This window comes from Sceloporus occidentalis, unplaced genomic scaffold (assembly GCF_023333645.1).
Source record: "Sceloporus occidentalis isolate IW3139 unplaced genomic scaffold, rSceOcc1.0.p SCAF_20, whole genome shotgun sequence".
Lineage (NCBI taxonomy): Eukaryota > Metazoa > Chordata > Lepidosauria > Squamata > Phrynosomatidae > Sceloporus > Sceloporus occidentalis.
Genome location: NW_028317000.1, coordinates 4666915 through 4686938, shown reverse-complemented (window position 1 = coordinate 4686938; position 20024 = coordinate 4666915). Strand labels below are relative to the sequence as shown.

At 46.9% G+C, this 20024-nt stretch overlaps 1 protein-coding gene across 5 annotated transcripts in view; it reads left to right on the top strand.

Annotated features, from left to right (window-relative positions):
• LOC149301822 (CUGBP Elav-like family member 3-A) overlaps nt 1-20024 on the top strand; it is a 67289-nt gene that overhangs the window by 12706 nt on the left and 34559 nt on the right. For all 5 annotated transcript variants that reach the window (XR_016272127.1, XM_089483215.1, XM_089483214.1 and 2 more), the window contains exon 2: nt 7783-7865. Coding sequence is in view for 4 of the 5 variants with exons in the window: in XM_089483215.1 (XP_089339341.1) it covers nt 7783-7865 (83 nt within the window). In the remaining variant the exon portion in view is untranslated. The remainder of the gene's footprint in view (nt 1-7782; nt 7866-20024) is intronic.

The window sequence follows — 20024 nt, the reverse complement described above, 5'->3', positions numbered from 1 at the left end:
CTGGCAGTAAGGGCTGTTCAGCAGTGGAGCATGCACCCTCGGAAAGTAGTGGCATCTCCTTCTTTGGAAATTTTTAAATAGAGGCTGGATGGTTATCTTTCGGGGATTCTTTGATTGTGAGTTCCTGCATGGCAAAATGGGGTTGGACTGGATGGCCCTCGGGGTCTCTTCCAACTCTATGATTCTATCATGTGGGTTTTCTTGTAATTCGAATCCACCGGTATCTATGTATGACTTGACTAAGATCGCTCAATGGCTTTCCATGGCTGAGTAGGAATCCAAACCCTGGTCTCCGGAGTCATAGTCCAACACTCAAACAACTACACCACACTGCTGAGGTTTTAAAAGTCGGTGCAGTGTGTGTATGTGTGCATCTGTATGTGTCTTTGTGGTTGGTTCACTTATCTATCCAGTTGATCTAGGCAGATCTCAGGGTCTGACCCTGTTCATGTTATCCAGGCAGGAGACCAGGGTGCAAATCCTCCTCTTTCGGTGGGCTCAGCTCAGGGCAAGGGGAAATGGCTGAGTGCAAATCCCCAGCTTAGCTAGCACCTGGGTGAATCCTAACATAGGACCCATACAGACAGGCCAAAATAAAGCTGCTTCGGGTCACTTTGGAGGTATGCTGTTTAAATGATGCATGCGTCCAAAGAGTCTGGAAGCCACGCCAAAGCCACGCTCCAGTCCTAAGGAACGGAGCACAGCTTGGGCACATCTTCCAAACTCTTCGGACGCATGCATCATTTAAACAGCATACCTCCAAAGTGACCCGAATCTTCTTGCTTTTGACTGTCTTTGGAGAACTGTTCCAAACAAGGGGAAAGGTGTGATGTTGTTGTTGGTGGTGATGGTGGTGATGATGGTGGTGATGGTGATGGTGATGATAATTCTTCATTCACTGAGGTGTATTTGTATGGAGCATTGATTGAAAGACTTATTATCGCTCTAAAAGGGTTGTCTATTACAGTCAGCTCTCCGTATCCACTGATCTTTTTTTATCCATGTATTCAAGCATCCAAGGCTTGAAAATAATCTCCAAAAATATACATTCCAAAAATCAGTTTTATATAAGGGACCCCATTTTACTGTTCCATTGTATATAATGGGATTTGAGCATCCCCTGGTTTTGGTATCCACAGAGTATCCTGGAACCAAACCCCAGCGGATGCCAAGGGCCCACTGTACAGATATATTTCTCTCCCTGACTGTGTCTGTTCGCTTTTGACCAGTTTTGTGGTGCAGGTGCCAAACTTTCCTCCTTTTGTGGCCTGCTGGCACCCGCCTATCCTTTGGACCTGCAACCGGTCTGCTTGGCATTGGCTGGCGCTTTTCCCATTGGGTCACTTGCAGGCATTATTTCTTTCCCAAACAGATTTGTGTTGGGGAAGGGGAGATGGTTCCTTCCAAACCTTTCCTTTGCCATCATTTTTGGTCCTTCTTCCCCTCCGGAAAGCCGTCCAGGCCCCTGGCGGCCCATCCGCTCGGCTGACGTGGCGCCCAAAGACGGGTCCGCCGGAGTGTGACGGGTTTTTCCTTGCCATTCCGCCTCGCTGCTCCTTGCGACAGACTCGCTGGCAGGGCGTCTAAATATAGACTCTGTGCTGCGGCTTAGAAGAAAAGGAACATATTTGGCTCATGAATTTTTGAAAAAGTGTGGCAGGGGGGAAGGGAAGGGAAGAGCGAGAGAGAGAAATAGAAAGGAAGAGAGAAAGTTGTGGCGACGACGGCAGGTTGGATTCACACCTGCGCAGCTTGCTTTCTCCGTCAGCGTTGGCCTAGATTTTAATGGTGTGAAAAGTGAAACCCTACAATAACAGGATTTTTTGGGCTGGCGAGCTGTGGGTCTGTGTGTCAGTAGCGTTGTGTGTTTGTGCATGCGTTTGCAGGATGGGAATCTGTGGTTTCTCATTCTTCAGGGACACGAAGCTGAAAGTGTGAGGTGTTGAAACGCTAAAGGTGCATGTTTGTGTTAGCATCCTAAGCTTGGAAGGGACCCCAAAGGCCATCCGCTCTGAACCCTCTGCCATGCAGAGCTAAAGCAATCCAGACAGATGGTCTTCTGTGGTTAAATTACCTCCAAAGGGCTTGTCTACACTATTAAAATACTCCTCGTTCAAGACTATTACAATGGATTCTGGCCACATGCAATCCCCAGTTCGGGCCTGTGCCCCCAACACATTCCTTAAACTCCATTTTATATAAGGGGCACCATTTCACTACGCCATTAAATTTCATGGGACTTGAGCATCCATGGATTTTGGTACCCATGGCTAGTCCAAACCCCATTAGATACCAAGGGCCCACCATAACTTTTCTCTTCCCGTCCACTTTCTTCAATCTCCAGCTTTGCCAAACATGCACAGAGATGGCAAACACAATGGCATAGATGCTCCTGACTTTAGTATTCAATTATGGCCTCATTCCCACTTACAAATAAATCGGTTTGCGATCCGAATCGATGGATTCATGAACAAATTGGTTCGAAATGGACCTGCTCCGGCCATCCAAAGGTCAAATTTAAATCGATTCCGATCCGCATCCGGTTCACACTTGCGCGGAATCGATTTATCCAAAAAGACACGGGGGAAAAAATCAGCATCAAAAAGTGGGTTAAAAGGGTCTGGCACATGGCCCCCCTCTCCAAAACGCTTCGGTTCAAGTAGAAACCAGGGTCATTTGAAGCAGTTCAAACCGATTTGTGATCCAGTTTAAAAGGTAATGGGAATCAGGCCTATATAGGTTAACACTTGTTTAGTTCCCTTGTGGCTGCCTCACCAAGTCTTAGCGGCTCCACGCAATGTGCATTTGTACTGTTGTGTGATATGTAGCCTTCTCTAGCAGAGATCTCTGGTGCCGCAACCAACTACAGATTCCAGGATCCCAATGCATTAAGCCATGGCAGTTAAAGCAGTGTCAAGCTGCATTATTTCTGCAGTGCGGACTGTTAGTTACCTACAGTATTCATTGAGTGAGGGAGATACATAAGTGAAGCAGTTCAGATTCTAGATTTGGAGTCTGGATTTGTGCACTTTGCAAATCTGGGGATCCAGTGACATTTCCAACGTAGGTCCTGTTTCGTTTCGTGTATTTTTGATGGTTTCCGAGGAACCAAATACCACTGTTGGACCATCTCAAGAAAGTTTTCTTTCCATTCTTCCACGTCTTTTAATACAAAAACATGCTGTCCTTTGGCACACCTCGCCTCCAGGGCCGTTGTCACTCCAGATAATAGCCGATGGTCCATTTACTAAATTGTGGGTCGCACAATCGATGCGCAATGCGTGGCGCGAGTAGGCCGGGGACCGGGGAAATAGAAGGGCAAATTGTACGTTGTCGGAAAAGTTTGGATAGGTGACTCACCACTCGCACTGTTCCTTTCTAAAATGTGCTGCAATTTAGGATTGTACAGGTATAATTTTCCTTTGAAGGAATAGATACAGTCTCAGCCTCTAATGGTCCTCTCGCTTCTCTTCCCTTCCATTCACAAAGGTGGATGCAAACACACAGGACCCATCTCTTGTTGTGTTGTTGTGTGCCGTCAGGTTGCGTCTGATTTATGGCGACCCTCAGATGAAGGAATCATGGCAAGATTTGCTCTCGCCAAGGGTTTCCTCAGAGGCTGAGAGAGTGTGACTGTCCCAGGTTCATCCAGTGTCTTTCCACAGCTGAGCGGAGATATAATAATAATAATAATAATAATAATAATTATTATTATTATTATTATTATTATTATGTATATCCTGCCTCTCCCTATTGATCGAGGTGGGTTACAATAACACAAACAAGATTCAAACCAAGCCAATGGTTCCCAAACTTTGGTCCTCCAGCCGCTTTGGACCTCGACTCCCAGAACTTGTCCAAAGATCAGGAATTCTGAGAGCTGAAGTCCAAAACATCAGGAGGATTAAAGTTTTGGGAACCACTGCACCACACCATGCTGGCCGTCTTTTCTTTTGTCGGCAATAAATCGAAACAGATATTCCAAATCTGAAAACATTTCCGGTCCCAAGCATTTCAGATAAAGGATGCTCAGCCTATATTTCTTTATTGTGAGAATGGCAGTAGAATGAAATACTTTGGTGGGCGATGGGCTCTCCATCTTTAAACGGAGATTGGATTGGCATCTTTCCAGATTGCTTTAGTTATTGATGCCTGTAGAATCATAGAGTTGAAAGAGACCCCAAAGGCCATCTAGTCCAACCCTATTCTGCCATGCAGGAACTCACAATCAAAGTGTCCCCAGCAGATGGCTATCCAGCCTTTGTTTAAAGACCTCCAAAGAAGGAGACTCCATCACTCTCCAAGGGAATGTCTTCCACTGTCAAAGAGCTCTTACTGTCAAGAAATTCTTCCTAATGTTTAGGTGGAATCTCTTTCCCTATAGTTTGTATCCATTGCTCCATGTCCATGTTCTCTGGAGCACCGGAAAACAAGCTTGCTCCATCCTCAATGTGACACCCTTCAAATACTTAAACAGAGCTATCATATCACCTCTTTACCGTCTCTTCTCCAAGTTAAACCTTCCTAGCTACTTAATATGGAGAAGTCTCCCCTCTTAAGGCTTTATGGTTTCCAGATCCTTCACCATTTTGGTTGCCCTCCTCTGGACATGTTCCAGTTTCTCAAGATCCTTTTTGAATTGTGGTTCCCAGAACTGGACACAGTATTCCAGGTGGCACTATAGTGGCACTATTACTTTCCTTGATCTAGACACTGTACTTCTATTGATGCAGCCTAGAATCGCATTGGCCTTGTTAGCTGCCGCATCACACTGTTGACTCATGTTCAACTTGTGGTCTACTTGGACTCCTAGATCCCTTTCACACATATAAGTCTCCTTAAACCAGGTGCCCCCCATCCTATATCTGTGCATTTAATCTTTCCCCCTTAAGTGCAGTACCTTACATTTCTCCATGTTGGAATTCACTTTGTTAGCTTTGGCCCAGCTTTCTAACCTATTAAGGTCCTTTTGAATTTTGATCCTGTCCTCTGGGGCATTAGCTACTCCTCCTAAATTCGTGTCATCTGCAAATTTGATAAGCATGCCCTATACCTATATGTCTGTAAGAGTGGCCTCAGTGGGTCTTTAAACAGTTCTTTAAACAAAGATTTGGTGGTCATCTTTTAGGGGTGCTTTAGTTGCGGATTCCTATATAACACTGGGCTAGACTACATGGCCTTTGGGATCCCTTCCTAATCTGACATCCTGCAGTTTTACAATTCTGCATTTCTCTCTGTCTCTGGTAGTTGAATTTGCTACCGAATTCGGAGAGATTTTACTATTCATCCCATGCTGTTTTTCAGCATTTAAAACACACTTTTGAAGGCAGGCGGAGCAATGATGGATAACTGAGAAAGAAGATATCTTGAGCACTATGCATATATTTGTGGGTCCGTTGTGATGTGCCATTCACACATTATATTTTAGTTAGGAAATCTAGAGCAGCAGTCCTGGGCAGACTTAATTTAGGAGCAAATCTCTCCAAATTCGGTCGGACGCTTTCAGAGTATCCCTATCTTGTTGAAGGGGCTTCCTTCCATCTCTTGGGGTTGGAGTTCTGTAGGATACTCGCCTTGCAAAGAAAATAGCGAGCCCATTGCAAACCGATGTGAAGTCGAAGGCTTTCAGGGCCGGCATCTATGGTGTTTTTGTGGGTTTTTCGGACTCTGCCGCCATGTTCTAGAAGGGTTTATTCCTGACGTTTCGCCAGCATCTGTGGCTTTGGCATCGTCAGAGAATGCTGGCCTAGAAGAGAGCTGTATATAGATAGATAGAGATAGAGATAGAGATAGAGATAGAGATATCACATACTGTGTTACCCCTTTCTAGATTTGCAATACTTTTCGGAGTTTGTGGTTGCATTGCAAAGCAAACACTGAGACCGTTTCCACCACTTTCCTGAACCTGATCCCAAAAGTCCAATTGCATTTTTAGCCACTAGCTCCTATTCATCCACTTCCATCCCTGTCCTTCTTCTTTCCAAACCGAGGAGCCGTGTCTTGCTTTGGGTTAAAAGGCTGGCATTTCAGGGTGATCAATGCAGGAGATTCTCCTGTCAAGCTCTTCTTCCCCTTTCATCTTTCGCTCGCTCTTATCGACAGATGCATTTTTAGCTCTTTCCGTTTGGGCCGCTGCCGGTAGAAAGATGTTTATGTCGATCGAGCGCAGGTGAGAAATTGTTCTGTTTAGTTTTGGGGGAAAATTTTCTTCTTTTAAAGCATTTATAAAGTGGAGTTGAGAGATTTGGAGCTGGGAAGCGGTGGTTCAAGTGTGAATCGGTTCAAGTGCGAACCATGGTCATTTAAACCCGTTCAAACCTATTTGCAATCTGATTTAAAAGGTAGTGGGAATGAGGCCCCAGTTTACTAAATTGTTCCTCATTAGGCTTCGTTTTCTGACCTTTGGCTGCTTTTTTATCATCTACCGCATACATCTCAGCTGTCATAACATACTAGGAGTCTATGTTTGGCTTGGGAAATATGTCTTTGTCAATGGCCCTAAGCATGGACAACTGTGTTGAGACGTTCTGCAATGTCCATATTCACTTGGGAACTACAATGACAAAACAGGCATCCATTGCACAATGGAGGAGTGTCTGGTGTGCCCTGACCCAATGCGCAATTGGCACCAATGCACATCAGGACACTCCCTGAAGCACATCCAGATGTTGGCCTGGCAATGCCGGACCACAACCGGCGTATCCAATGTGCATCAGAAGTGCCCAACATGCTTCAAAAATACCCGACACGCATCGGACGTTGCTCTTCCCAGTGTCTACACACATAACTTTGTGATTTACTAACCAGGTTTTGTTCTGTTACTGCAACTTAGCTGCAGAGTCTGTATCTCTATTCCTTCCCGGTTACGACTGACACCAATACCAAAGTTTTTGTTGAAGACATCTCATGGTTAATAGAGGTAAACCTGTCTAATAGGTGAACCGAAGCAAGACAACTGCTAGACAGACTATTGATGGTGATGATGATGATGATAGTAGTAGTAATAACAACAACAACATTTAAAATGGTATGAAACTGAATGAACAGGGTAGTATAGACAGAGATCAGAATCCTGTTTGGGTCTTACGTTTTTGTAAATGGATGTACATCTCCGGATATTGGAATCACGCAGTTCCATAATATCCGCATCCATTTAAATGTTTTATGGTTTTTATTGCAATGTTTTATTGATACGCTATTTATCTGTGAGCTGCCTTGGGTCCCTTTCTGGGAGAAAGGCGACGTACGAATGAAATAAATGAATAAATAGAGGGCTGCTGTTATGGTACCAAGTTGCAGAGCTGGCCAAGTGACCGATGCACAATGGGATGAGTGACCAATGCGCATCAAGACACCAGTGCGCCTTGGGCACACTCTTGCCATGTCCTGCTACGCATCTGCACCCTTCGCCAAAGGGGTTCCTTAGCACCTCTGCTATGTAGCTAGGCGCAACAGGTCATATATAGGATCCCAAGAGATGGCTCTTTGCACATGGGCAGAAAACAATGGGATGTACTCCCGATGCACATCAAGACACCAGTGCGCCTTGGGCATACTCTTGCCATGTCCTGCTATGCATCTGTGCCCTTCGACAAAGGGGTTCCTTAGCACCTCTGCTATGTAGCTAGGCATAACAGGTCATATATAGGATCCCAAGCGATGGCTCTTTGCACATGGGCAGAAAACTGTTCTCCTTGGTCTTCCTTTGTTTAAACATAGCACTGAGCAGCGCATAAAGTTGGATTAAACTGCCATTTCTTCTTCTGTTTCCTCTTCCTCCAGGATGCGCCTTCTTGACCTACTGCGCCCGCGAATCCGCCCTCAAGGCCCAAAGCGCTCTCCATGAGCAGAAAACTCTGCCAGGGGTAAGTTGATCCGATAATATCAAATATCCACCAAACAGTCATGCCTTTATTGTGTATTTTGTCTATTAGCTTTGTTGGGGCATCTTTGAATATTCTGCTATGCCTCCTCTGCCCCATTTCTTTCTGGATCAGGTCTTTGGGGACCAGGGTTCGAATTCTTCCAGGAACGCACTGCCTGGCCTTGAGCAAGTTGCACTCTCTCAGCCTCAGGGGAAGGCAATGGCAAACCTCCTCTGAATCAGTCTTGGGGAGGAAACTTATTGAGAGATTTGAAAGAGCCAAAATGGTGTGGCATGGTTAGTGTTGGACTACGACTCTGGGAGACTCGGGTTCGAATCCCAGATCAGCCCTGAAAACATAGTGGGCAGGTTACTGCAATGCCAGAGATTTGGGGAATGGAGGAAAATTTATTGGGGGGGGGGAGTATTCTTAGATGTCCTCATTTTGCCTCCCTTTCTGTAGCTATATCCCTGTCTAACCTCCTAACTAACCCCAGAGTTAAAGGTAATGTGTGGCATGGATCCCTTCCCTCCCCTTTCCTTCCTTCCTTCCTTCCTTCCTTCCTTCCTTCCTATCCTCCCTCCCTCCCTCCCTCCTATCCTTCCTTCCTTCCTTCCTTCTTATCCTCCCTCCCTCCCTCCCTCCCTCCCTCCTTCTTATCCTTCCTCCCTCCTTCCTTCCTTCCTTCCTTCCTTCCTTCCTTCCTTCCTTCCTTCTTTCCTTCTTATCCTCCCTCCCTCCCTCCTTCCTTCCTTCTTATCCTTCCTCCCTCCTTCCTTCCTCCCTCCCTCCCTCCTTCCTTCTTATCCTCCCTCCCTCCCTCCCTCCTTCCTTCCTTCTTATCCTCCCTCCCTCCCTCCCTCCTTCCTTCTTTCCTTCCTTCCTTCCTTCCTTCCTTCCTTCTTATCCTCCCTCCCTCCTTCCCTTCTTAATCTTTTCTTCCTTTCTTTTTATCCTTCCTCCCTGCCTCACTTCCCTCCTTTCTTATCTTCCTTCCTTCCTTCCTTCCTTCCTTCCTTCCTTCCTTCCTTCCTTCCTTCTTATCTTCCCTTCCCTTTTTTGGATTAAAAAGGAAAGGAATCCGCCATGCTGTCTGTAGCATGCTAGCGGCTGTAGTCCTTGCGAAAAAGTAACTTTTCCAAGATGTGATTCAGGGTCCTTGTCTCTCTTTAAGTCTAGACTGGGCTCTTAAGTCCCCCCCAAATACGCATTTCCATCCTCCTCTTTTAGTTGGTTTAAGGCAGTCCCTGCGGTAGGGATGCGTTTGGGGATTGTGCCAAGAAGCTTCATTTGATTAGTTCCTTGTACATCTGCTTGTAAATCAATCCGTTATCTTGTCAAGTCCTGTTTGGAGCCTGGTTCTTGTAGACATGGCCGAACGTGCTTTCAAAGTGGGAGCTGAGCTCACGGTGCCATCTGAATCCAATAGTCAAGGCCCACCATGGGTTTAGGATTTGGATTCGAACCCTCAGCCACTCAAACCAGCAGTTAGCTCAAGAGGCAACCCATGCACTGGGTTCCAGTCGCATTCCCGCACCACAACTGAAAGCCAGCAACATAGAATAAACGTTTGCATATACAAATACAGTGCACTGGCGCTACTCAAGCCTCAATAGCAACATTGTGCGAACGACTGGGTGCCATCGTGAAACGTGCAACGCACTGTCCCTAGGCGCCATGCCCATTGTGCAATGCACAACTCCTCTTTTGCCATTGATCAGAAAGACTTATTTCGACCCAGAAAATGTTGTCTCCGGAGCGGGGTATGTTGGTGTCTTTTTGAACAACATTTGCACAGGACAAGTCCAGGAGTCTTCCAAAGATGCGCAGTTTTGGGAGGCTTTCTAACAATGGGAGGAAGTGTGAAGTCAAAGGGTTTCATGGCTGGCATCCATAGTTTTTGGGTGGGTTTTTCGGGCTCTGTGGCCATGCTCTAGAAGAGTTTATTCCCGACGTTTCACCATCATCTGTGGCTGGCATCTTCAGAGAATGCATTCTCCGAAGATGCCAGCCACAGCTGCCGGCGAAACGTCAGGAATAAACTCTTCTAGGGCATGGCCACGCATAGCCCGAAAAACCCACAAAAAACTATTTATACATTTATAAATATTTACTTATATATTTAATTATATATTTGCAATTTGTCTCTGAAATTAGTGACCAATTGCATCCCCATGAAGAACCTCCGACCAGGATTTCTGGGAGTCTCTTTCTTTCTTTCTTTCTTTCTTTCTTTCTTTCTTTCTTTCTTTCTCTCTTGCAAGCTGACCTCTCCAGAAGGGACCTTTTTCTCCTTTTCTCCCTGTTCTCTTTCTCTCACTTTCCTCTCTTCCATACACAGAAGCCTACCATCCAAAGGGTTGGAGAGAAATGGGGCTGGGAGACATTGTTTCCCTCTATAAACCCCTTGTGGGTCCGGGGAGCAGATGTTTCCCTCTCTTTGGAAGGGAGCTCCCCTTTTGTCTTGTGGGGCAGAACCTCTTTTCTCCTTCCCCCCCCCTTCTTTTCTTCCTCTGCCTTCCACCACCTGCTTTTCCTTCCTTCCCACCACTCTTTATCCCGTGCGCGGCTTATTTTTCTACACGCAGTTTTGCGTTTTCGTCACCGCGATGCGTTTGCAGAAATTTCCACTCTGCCTCTCGGAAGGGGAGAGGTTTGGCTTTTTGGGGGGCACAAAATTCTGCAAGGAAACCCAGCTTTGGGCAAAGGCGGGCCCACTAATGTTGTTGTCGTTGTTGTGTGACTTCAAGTTGTTTCCAGCTAATGTCGACCCTAAGTCACAACCTCTCGGAGGATGGCAATAGCAAACCCATCTGAAAAACAAATCTGTGCCAAAATGATAGGGTCTTCTTGGCAAGACTTGATCAGAGGGGTTTGCTATTGCCGGCCCCTGAGGCTGAGAGAGTGTGACTTGACTTAGAGTCACCCAATGGGTTCCCATTGCCGGGTGGGGATTCAAACCCAGGCCTCCAGCTTCTCTTATCTCTGTAGTTTCGTAACGCGATGACAAAGAGCAGGTGTTCCTCTCCTCTGTTTGAGGACGGAGGGCACGCGGCGGTCCTCTTTCACCCGCTTTGCGCCCGTCGGACGAAATGTGCTCTTTTGTTTAGTCTTCTCTCACCGGTTTCCAAGCAGCTGTTTGTTCAAGGAGGAGCTCGAAAGGGACCTATTAAAGCGAGCAGGTGTTCTGCCTCCTGGCCTGGCAGCAGCTCCAATTATTATTATTATCATTATTATTATTAATATTAATATTATTATTATTATATTTATTTATATCCCACCTTCCTCCTGGTATAGGGACCCAAGGCAGCAAATATGGTAGCAAAGAAGCATAGAGTCGTAGCGTTGGAAGGGACCTTAAGGTCATCTAATTGAACCCCTTGCCATGCAGGAATGCCCTGCCCTTCCAACCCTTGTTTAAAGGCCTTCGGAGAAGGAGAATCTGCCAGCCTTTTCCAAACCTTGAAAAGTAATAGACTTAAAACCTCTACAAGTATGACTTATGCATTTTGCAAAATGGCATTGATTGGGTTGGCTGAAGGATTTGGCAGAGACGGGCGCTTGGTCTCTTTTGGGCAAAGAAAATGAATAAGATTTTGGAAAGACTAGAAATTGTGAAGTGTGTTTTGGGGAGGGAAATAACAAGGGTGTCTCGACGGCTGTTGGTTTTATTAATTGATAAGAGTTAAATATATAGATGGAGGATGATTAATGGAGAGAGTAAAGAGGGATGGAGCTTATAATAGATCGTAGCAGAAGAAGAGATAGTTGGAAGTCATCCTTTTTTTAATGTTGTCAGTTGTAGCTTTTGTTATTGGTGATTTGTTTATTAAATGTGTGTAGTTTGTAGTTGTTGTTATGGAGCCAGGAAGGTCTAGTGATTTGAGCATTGGGCTATGACTCTAAACATAAGGATTTAAATCCCTTCTTGGCCATGGAAACCCATTGGGTGACTTTGGGCAAGCCACACTGTCTCAGCCCCAAAAAGCCCCAGGATAGGAAGGCACGCAATAGCAACAGGTTGTTTATTAGCATTTGTAGCTTGTAGTATTTTTTTTGTGTGTGTGTGTTGCTTGTAATATTTCTCTTTTGTGCTTTGATCCTTTTACTCAATATGGCCAAAAGGGTTGAGGGGGAATCAATATCCATATTCACCTAGCATTGCCATGACATTACAAGGTATGAGCATCCATTGTGCAATGATGGGATAACTGATGTGGCATGGTCCGATGCACAATGGGCACTGATACCCATTGGCGTGCTCCCTGATGGGCATCAGGACACTGGCTACGAAGTGTCAGGGCACACCAAGAGCACCTGATGGCCATTAGAAGTGCCCAGTGGACATCAGAGGTACCTGATAGCCATCAGATGTGACTAGTGGGCATCAGAAGTGTCCAGTGGGCATCAGATGTGTCTGATGGGCATCCGAAGTGCCCAAAGACAGAAGTGCCCAGTGGGCATCAGAAGTACCTGATAACCATTAGAAATGTCTGATGGGCATCAGAGGTGCCTAGTGGGCATCAGATGTGGCTGATGGGAATCAGAAGTGTCAGATAGCCATCAGAAGTGCCCAGTGGGCATCAGAAGTGTCTAATTGGCATCAAAGGTGCCCAGTGGCCATCAGAAGTGCCTGATGTGCATCTTTGCAATTTCATTGCATCTTTGCAAAGTAGTTGCGAATTCATAAAGTTACGAGATGCAGACTGTGGTGTAACAATAAACAGTGGCTTTTGTGTGTGTGTTGGTTGTGCCTTTTTAGCTTTTGTATATTTTTACGTGGTTTTATATGGTTTTCTAGGTGATTTTAAATGTTTTTCTCATAATGTGTTTTTGAAATGCTATTTAACCCGTGAGCCACCTTGGGTCCCTTCTGGGAGAAAGGCAGCATACGAAGGAACTTATTAATCATAATGATAATAAATAATGTAGATTCTTTGCCGATCATAATCGAAAGCGATAGACAGTCCAGCTCTGGCTTTGGTCTCCATGCCTCTCGGGCTTCTCCCAGCCACCTGCGCCTCCCATTCCTCCTTTTGTTCAGGGACTTGTCTGGAAACATCTGTTATATATATATTCCCTTCTGCTTCTGCCGCCACTGCCGCCACTGCCAGCGCATCACCTGGCTGCCCTGTTGCTAGGAAACTGCCAACGAAAAGAAAGCACCGCCGCCAGGTAAACACCACGGTCCAGCATGGCTCCTGGTGGAGGGAGGATTGCAGGATCAGGTGGGGAGGCATGGAAAGGAGACAGGTGCCCCAAAGCGGGAGGATGGCTGAGCTAACAAAGGCGGGAGCGGTGTCCGTCGGGGAAGGCAGGCATCTGCAGACGTGTCCGCTTTCTGTCTTGGGGAATACATATGTTCCCCGGGAGAGGTTGGGGTGTCTGGCTTGATAAAGCGGGGGGTGCATAATGGGCACCAATACCCATTGGGTTGTTCCCTGATGGGCATCAAGGCACTAGCTAAGAAGTGCCAGGGCACACCAAGAGCACCTGATGCCATCAGAAGTGCCCAGTGGGCATCAGAGGTGCCTGGTAGCCATCAGATGTGACTAGTGGGCATCAGATGTGTCTGACGGGCATCAAAAGTGGGGGGGGGGATATACGGTGTGTACCCTTAGACGCAAAAGGTCTCTAAACTGAGAAATTAAAAATCGACTGACCAGGAAAGTCAGGATTCAAGGATAAATCAGTCTGTAGAGAGATCTTGTAACACCTTTGAGACTCACTGAAAGAAAGAAGTTGGCAGCATGAGCTTTCCTGGACTTACCCATATACACTTGACTATAGGTCAACCTCGAGGGCAGGTTTTGCGGCCAGAATTGGGGCCTGTGCCCGGGTTGAGGGCTGAGCGTCTGCACACTCCAAGCCCTACCATCGCCTGAGGGGTGCCATTTTGGTGCATGCTCGTTTGCACAGCACGCACGATAACACACCTCTGGCACAATGCCCAAACAGAGCAGCATGGAAGGGGCGTCATCATGGCGCACCAAGGTGCTTATGACGCCCGTTCCAGGGAGCCACTTGGGGCAGCTTCTTTTTGCTTGCTGCAGGGAGCAGATCGGTGCTGCTGCATGCGGTTGCAGGGGCACCAATCCGGGACAAAAAGGGCCGGCTGCATGCCACCCATCTGTATAGCCCCTAAGGAAACACAGAGAACCTTCTTAGGAGTCTTTACAAGCTGCAGCAACAAATGAATTAATTCTTACGAAACATAGCACAGAATCGCAGAGTTGGAAGAGACCCCAAGGGCCATCCAATGCGACCCCATTCCGCCATGCAAGATGACACAACCAAAGTCCTCCCAAAACACGGCAGAAATAACCCAGTTTGAGACCGCTTCGACTGCCCTGGCTCAATGCTAGCGAATTCTGGGAGCTGTAGTTTTGTGAGACATTAAGCATTCTCTGCCAGAGAGCTCTGGTGCCACAATAAAATACACTTCCCAGGATTTCCTATCACTGAGCCAGGGCAGTTGAAGCAGTCTCAAACCGGATCATTTCTGCAGGGTGTTTTGGCACTAAGGAGGTGCCACTACCTTTTAAACTAGATCACAATTGGTTCCCACTTAAATCAAATTTCTGAAGCAATTTGGAGATGGAGGGCATGCACCAGACCCATTTAACCTGCACCTTTTTGACGCTGATGTTTTCCGCGTCTTTTTAGATAAATCGATTCGGCGCAAGTGTGAACCAGATGCGGATCGGAATTGATTTAAATTTGCCCTTCGGCCAGGCTGGAGCGGGCCCATTTTGAACCGATTCATTCGTCAATGTGAACCTCAAGTGGGTTATTTTAACGCCAGAAAATGCGATTGGGGCAAATGTAGTGGGAACCGCACTCCGCTATCAAATTGATCCATCAATTTGGATCGCACACGGATTTATCTGTAAGTGGGAATGAGGCCCAAGACAGCTTTGCATGTGTTTGGTTTCTTTCTTTTCTGTATCATCAGTACTAAACTGGAATATAACCTGAGACCGGGAGACAACGCTGGCAATGTCATTAAGCATCATGCATTAAGTACCAACCCCTGTGGCTTGCAGCTTCTCATTCAGACACGCATAGAGAGAACATAGTGCGTATTCCCTGTCGGCGGACTCTCCAAGCAGATCTGACCAAAGGGTTTAATCCCTGGGATCTGCTTGATCCCTGGATATTTTGAGATGATTGATCCCCCTCTCTCTTTTCTCTCTCTGGAGCCGTTTACCTTGGAGCGCCGTATCACCCTCCCCAGGTCACCGGCACTAAGCAAACAGCAGGCACAAAACGCGTTGTGGGTCCTACCCTCCTCTTGGCCACGCACAGCATGCCGGGATCTAAGGAGATTTGGGATTGGGTTGGATAATCCCTGGATTAAGGCCTGGCGAAGAGGGGGCAGGGCGAGCTGGATTAGAGCAGGTGGCATCAAGACAAATGCCTTCTGATCTCAGACGGGCGCCACGTCCTTCCTTGGTAGAGAAGCAGGATCGGAGCAACCCACCCACCAGCTTTGCAGCTTCTCCACACGAGAGAGTTGCCGGTTTAGCCTCCATGTGTATTTTTCAGGCCAGAACCAGGTCCAGAGACACCCCTGATGATGCCATTAAGGGTTGTGCATTATGTGCCAACCACGGTTGCTTGCAGTTTTTACGTATTGATTGTACAGACTATCACGGCTAGGCCCTCATCTTACTTCAGTGGCTGCAAGCTGAGTTCAAAGGAAAGAGATCTTGTAGCACCTTTGAGATTAAGGTCCGAAACACATGGCAGAAATAATCCAATTGGAGACCACTTTAACTGCCCTGGCTCAATGCTAGGGAATTCTGGGAACTGTAGTTTTGTGAGAGATTTCGCCTTCTGTGTCTGAGAGCTCTGGTGTCACAATAAACCACAATTCCCAAAATAACATGGCTATATTTTTTAGTGCAAAGTATTCGATTAACTCCGCAAAGTAGAGAGGAGAGAAGGGGCTAAAGCGTTGCCCTTCCCAGTCAGATCAGGCAAAAGCAAACTGCTGCAGCCTCTCCTCGCTGGGATATTCTTCCCGATTAACAACTCTTGTTGTCTTGAACACACTCTTGGCCACTTGTGTCCAGGTTTCCATGATGGAGGGTTTATTTTCTGTATGCTTTTCCTTAGCATCCCAAGATCTATCAACCAGAGAGGTGAAGCAAAGCACAGGTTGAAAGTACAGTAGTTTGAACCCACAACTGCGTGCACTTCACCCCAAACCCTAAACCATTTTGGTTACCCCAACCAGATGGAGGGGAATGAATTGAAATCCTTTACGAATCGCCGCAACATAATGTTTTCAGTAATGTAGAGGAATACCTGCCCATCTACCTAAATAACCCAGAGATCTACCAACAGACTTATCTGCTGAGACACATCCATGTTAGTCTGGAAAATATGCAAAGGGATCTTGTAGCACCTTTGAGACTCGTCAAAATAAAGAAGTTGGTAGCATGAGTTTTTGTAGACTTGTCTACTTCCTCAGATGCAAGGGTTGGAGGGGAAAGTCCATAGGTACATCCTTCTAGATGACATTGGACTGCAACACCCAATATCCCCAAGGCAGCATACTTAGAGGTGAGGAAAGCTGGGAGTTGCAGTCTAACCATGTCTGGAAGGCTTCTCTACAGAGAGGGAGAGACATGTTGCCTTCAGATCTTTCTTTACAACGGACAACATCTTTATCGGAGAAAGGAATTCTGCACATTCCCAGAAGGAGTTGGGATTTTTGTAACGGAGAGAAAATTAGTGTGATCTGCGCATAGATTCGCAGATGTGGGAAATGAAGATGTGTGTAATGAGCAAACAAAGGCAAGCTCAGGCATCTTATGTCCACTCAGCCCCAAAGTCTTAGGGAGAAACGTGGGTGAAAATTAACGTACACCGGTCCTTGCTAGAAAGGGAACGCGTTGGCCGACTGGGTCCAGATGGCCAGAGGAAATTAAACCTGTGTCGGGATGCTGGTAATCCCTGCCCTAATCTGCCTCCATGGTGGCAATGGCAGCATCGGAATGGGCCTCCCGGCAACAGACGCAAGACTTTCCTTTTCTCCTTTGGAGTCCAATCGGTTTGCAAAAGCAAGGGCCCTGCTGCATCCAAGTGGTGTCACTTGGTGAGGTCCGCACTCCCCCGAACACCCCTGCCCAAAGTTGAGCTGAGCAGAACTGGTGCCCAGTTTGGAGATGTCGCACCCAAACTGGAGTCTCTGGGCCAGGCCTTGAAATTTTGCAGCCCTACTTTGCTCTGGGAAGTCATAGTGCCACTCGCTTCTGCTTTGGTCACTTGGAAACCTGTGTGCAGTTCTAGGCACTGCATTTCAAAAAGGATGTTGACAAGCTGGAGCGTGTCCAGAGGAGGGCCGACAAAATGGTGAAGGGTTCTGGATACCATGCCTTAGAATCTTAGAGTTGGAAATGACCCCAAGGGCCATCCAGTCCAACCCCATTCTGCCATGCAGGAACTCTCAGTCAGAGCATCCCCATCCAGCCTCTGTTTAAAGACCTCCAAAGAAGGAGACTCCACCATACACCTTATAAGGAGAGACTTAGGGAGCTGAGTATGCTTAGCCTGGAGAAGAGATGGTTTAAGAGTTGATATGATAGATTTGTTTAAGTATTTGAAGGGATGTCATGTTGAGGATGGAGCAAGCTTGTTTTCTGCTGCTCTAGAGAATAGGACACAATGGAGCAATGGGTGCAAACTAGAGGAAAAGAGATTCCACCTCAACATTAGGAGGAACCTCCTGACAGTAAGAGCTGTTCGATGGTGGGACACACTCCCTTGGAGTTTGATGGAGTCTCCTCCTTTGGAGGCCTTTAAACAGAGGCTGGATGGCCATCTGTCGGGAGTACTTTGATTGTGAGTTCCTGCATGGCAGAATGGGGCTGGACTGGATGACCCTTGGGATCTTTTCCAGTTCTATGATTCCATGATTCTAAGACATGGTTTCCAAACCCTTCACCTTTTTGGTGGCCTTCCTCTGAACATGCTCCAAGTTGTTGACATCTTTTTTGAATTGCGGTGGACTGGATGGCCCTTGGGGTCTCATTCAGCTCTATGATTCTATGGTTTTAAAGGGAAGCAGGTGGACGCCACAGCCCATTTTTGCCCAGAGGGATATGCTTGAGGGTCACCTCTACTTAAGGTGTCCCCTGGTGCAATCCACACCACCTGCCCAGAGTTAAGCCCAGCCAAACTGGTGCCCAGCCTGGAGACACCCCACAAGTACCGGCATCTCTGGGCCAGGCCTTGAGATCTTGCAGCCCTAACTCTGTCCCATCCCTGGCTGCATGCAATGCCACATGCATCACTCCTCTTCTGTTGAGCATGGCAGCGAACCACTCCGCAGTGCCGCCCTGTGGAACGTGGCAGCAAAACCAAGTCCTGGGCTTTGGATTAAGCTCCCTGTAGGGGGTCCGGGCGCTGATCCTCCAAGGCCTAGCCCTTCTGCGGTGGGGAACGAATGGTGGCACATCCGCCGGGGGCCTGCCCTGATCAAAATTCATCCGCTTATTAATATGGAGAAAAACCAATTATTCCAGGGAGTGGAAGGGGATGCTTTGAAGGAAAGGGTGCAAAAGCTGGAGACTCACTCCTTGCATGTGCTCCTAATTTCCTCTTTCCCCATTTATTTTAAATTGTATTTTCTTCCTCCTTGGCTGATTTCTCCTTTTGTTCCTAAAATAAATAAATGAATAAATGCATTTCCCTTTGCAATCCCTTCCCAAATGCAGACACACCTTCCTCCTTTTCCTTTCCCTCTCCCTCCCTTGCTCCCTTCCAAAGTCTCCTGGTCATTGTTTATAGAGATAAGTGATGATGTCAGCGCGGTTCCTATGGCAACCCGATGGGTAAATTGGAGACGAGTGGGTGGTTGCCATGGAGTACATTCTCTGGTTGCTGTGGTTACCGGGCATCTGTTCCACTTCCCTCCTCCTCCATCTTCATCCCCGCACCCTCCATCGTTTCTCTGGCCTGGTGAGCAGGGAGTGCATTTCAGACACTGATGGTGTGTTTGTGTAGTTGTTGCCGTTGTTGTTTTTCTGCAATTGTCCATGTCGTTGTGGGTCTCTCTCTTTGCTCCGCACGGCGCATGAAAACCCACGGCTTGCAATAACAGTGGCTTTGTCGTTATTTCGCTCCGTATTATTTGAGCATTGAGTGCTCTGAGAGCTTTGGAGGAGGAGAGGGACAAGATCATAAGCATCACGAATAAGGTCCGGAATTCAGCATGGGGCGTACGTCTTCATAAGAAATAGACTCGAGCCGTTTTGCAATGTCCAGATCCCCCTATGATGGTCCGACATACACGCATCCCCTGCGCAATGGTAGCCAGTGCAGTGGACGATGCACAATGGACACTGATACAAATTGGCGCACTCCCGAGACACATCTGGACACCCGCTTGGAAGTGACTGGGTGCAATAGGAATACCTAAGGCACATCAGAAGTATTTGATGCATTTGATCAGAAGTGTCCAATCTGCATCGGAGATATCCAGTGCACATCACAAGTGTCCAAATGAGCACCACAAGTGTCCAGTACACATCATGAGTGTCCAATACACGTCACAAGCGTCTAGTGCACATCACGAGTATACAATACACATACACATCACAAGTGTCCAATACACATCACGAGTGTCCAATATACGTCACAAGTGTCCAGTACACATCACGAGTGTCCAATACACGTCATGAGTGTCTGATACACGTCATGAGTGTCCAATGCACATCACAAGTATCAAATACACCTCAGAAGTGTCCATTGCACATCAGAAATACCCAGTACTCATCAGGAGCACCCAGTGTTCACCAGGAGACCTTGGTGCACATTGGAAGCACCCGGTGTGCGTTGGAGCGCTCTTGTCAGTGGCTGGATGCACATCTTTGTAGTTTGATACATCTTCTTTATATTCCTGCGAGGTAGCTATGGATGCATAACGATACAAAACGTGGCCTCCGTTGTAGGATCTTGACCACTAACAAAAAAGGATGGATTTATTTATTTATCAAGTATGCATGTTGTATTCATAGCAGAAACCAAGCCTTGGTATGGCACATAACTGAATTAAATGCATATTCCTCCTCGCTTGATCTCTGTTTCCCTTTCCTTTCTCTTCATTCTCTTGCCTTCTGTGCTTCGCGTGGAAGACGTTTGGGGCAG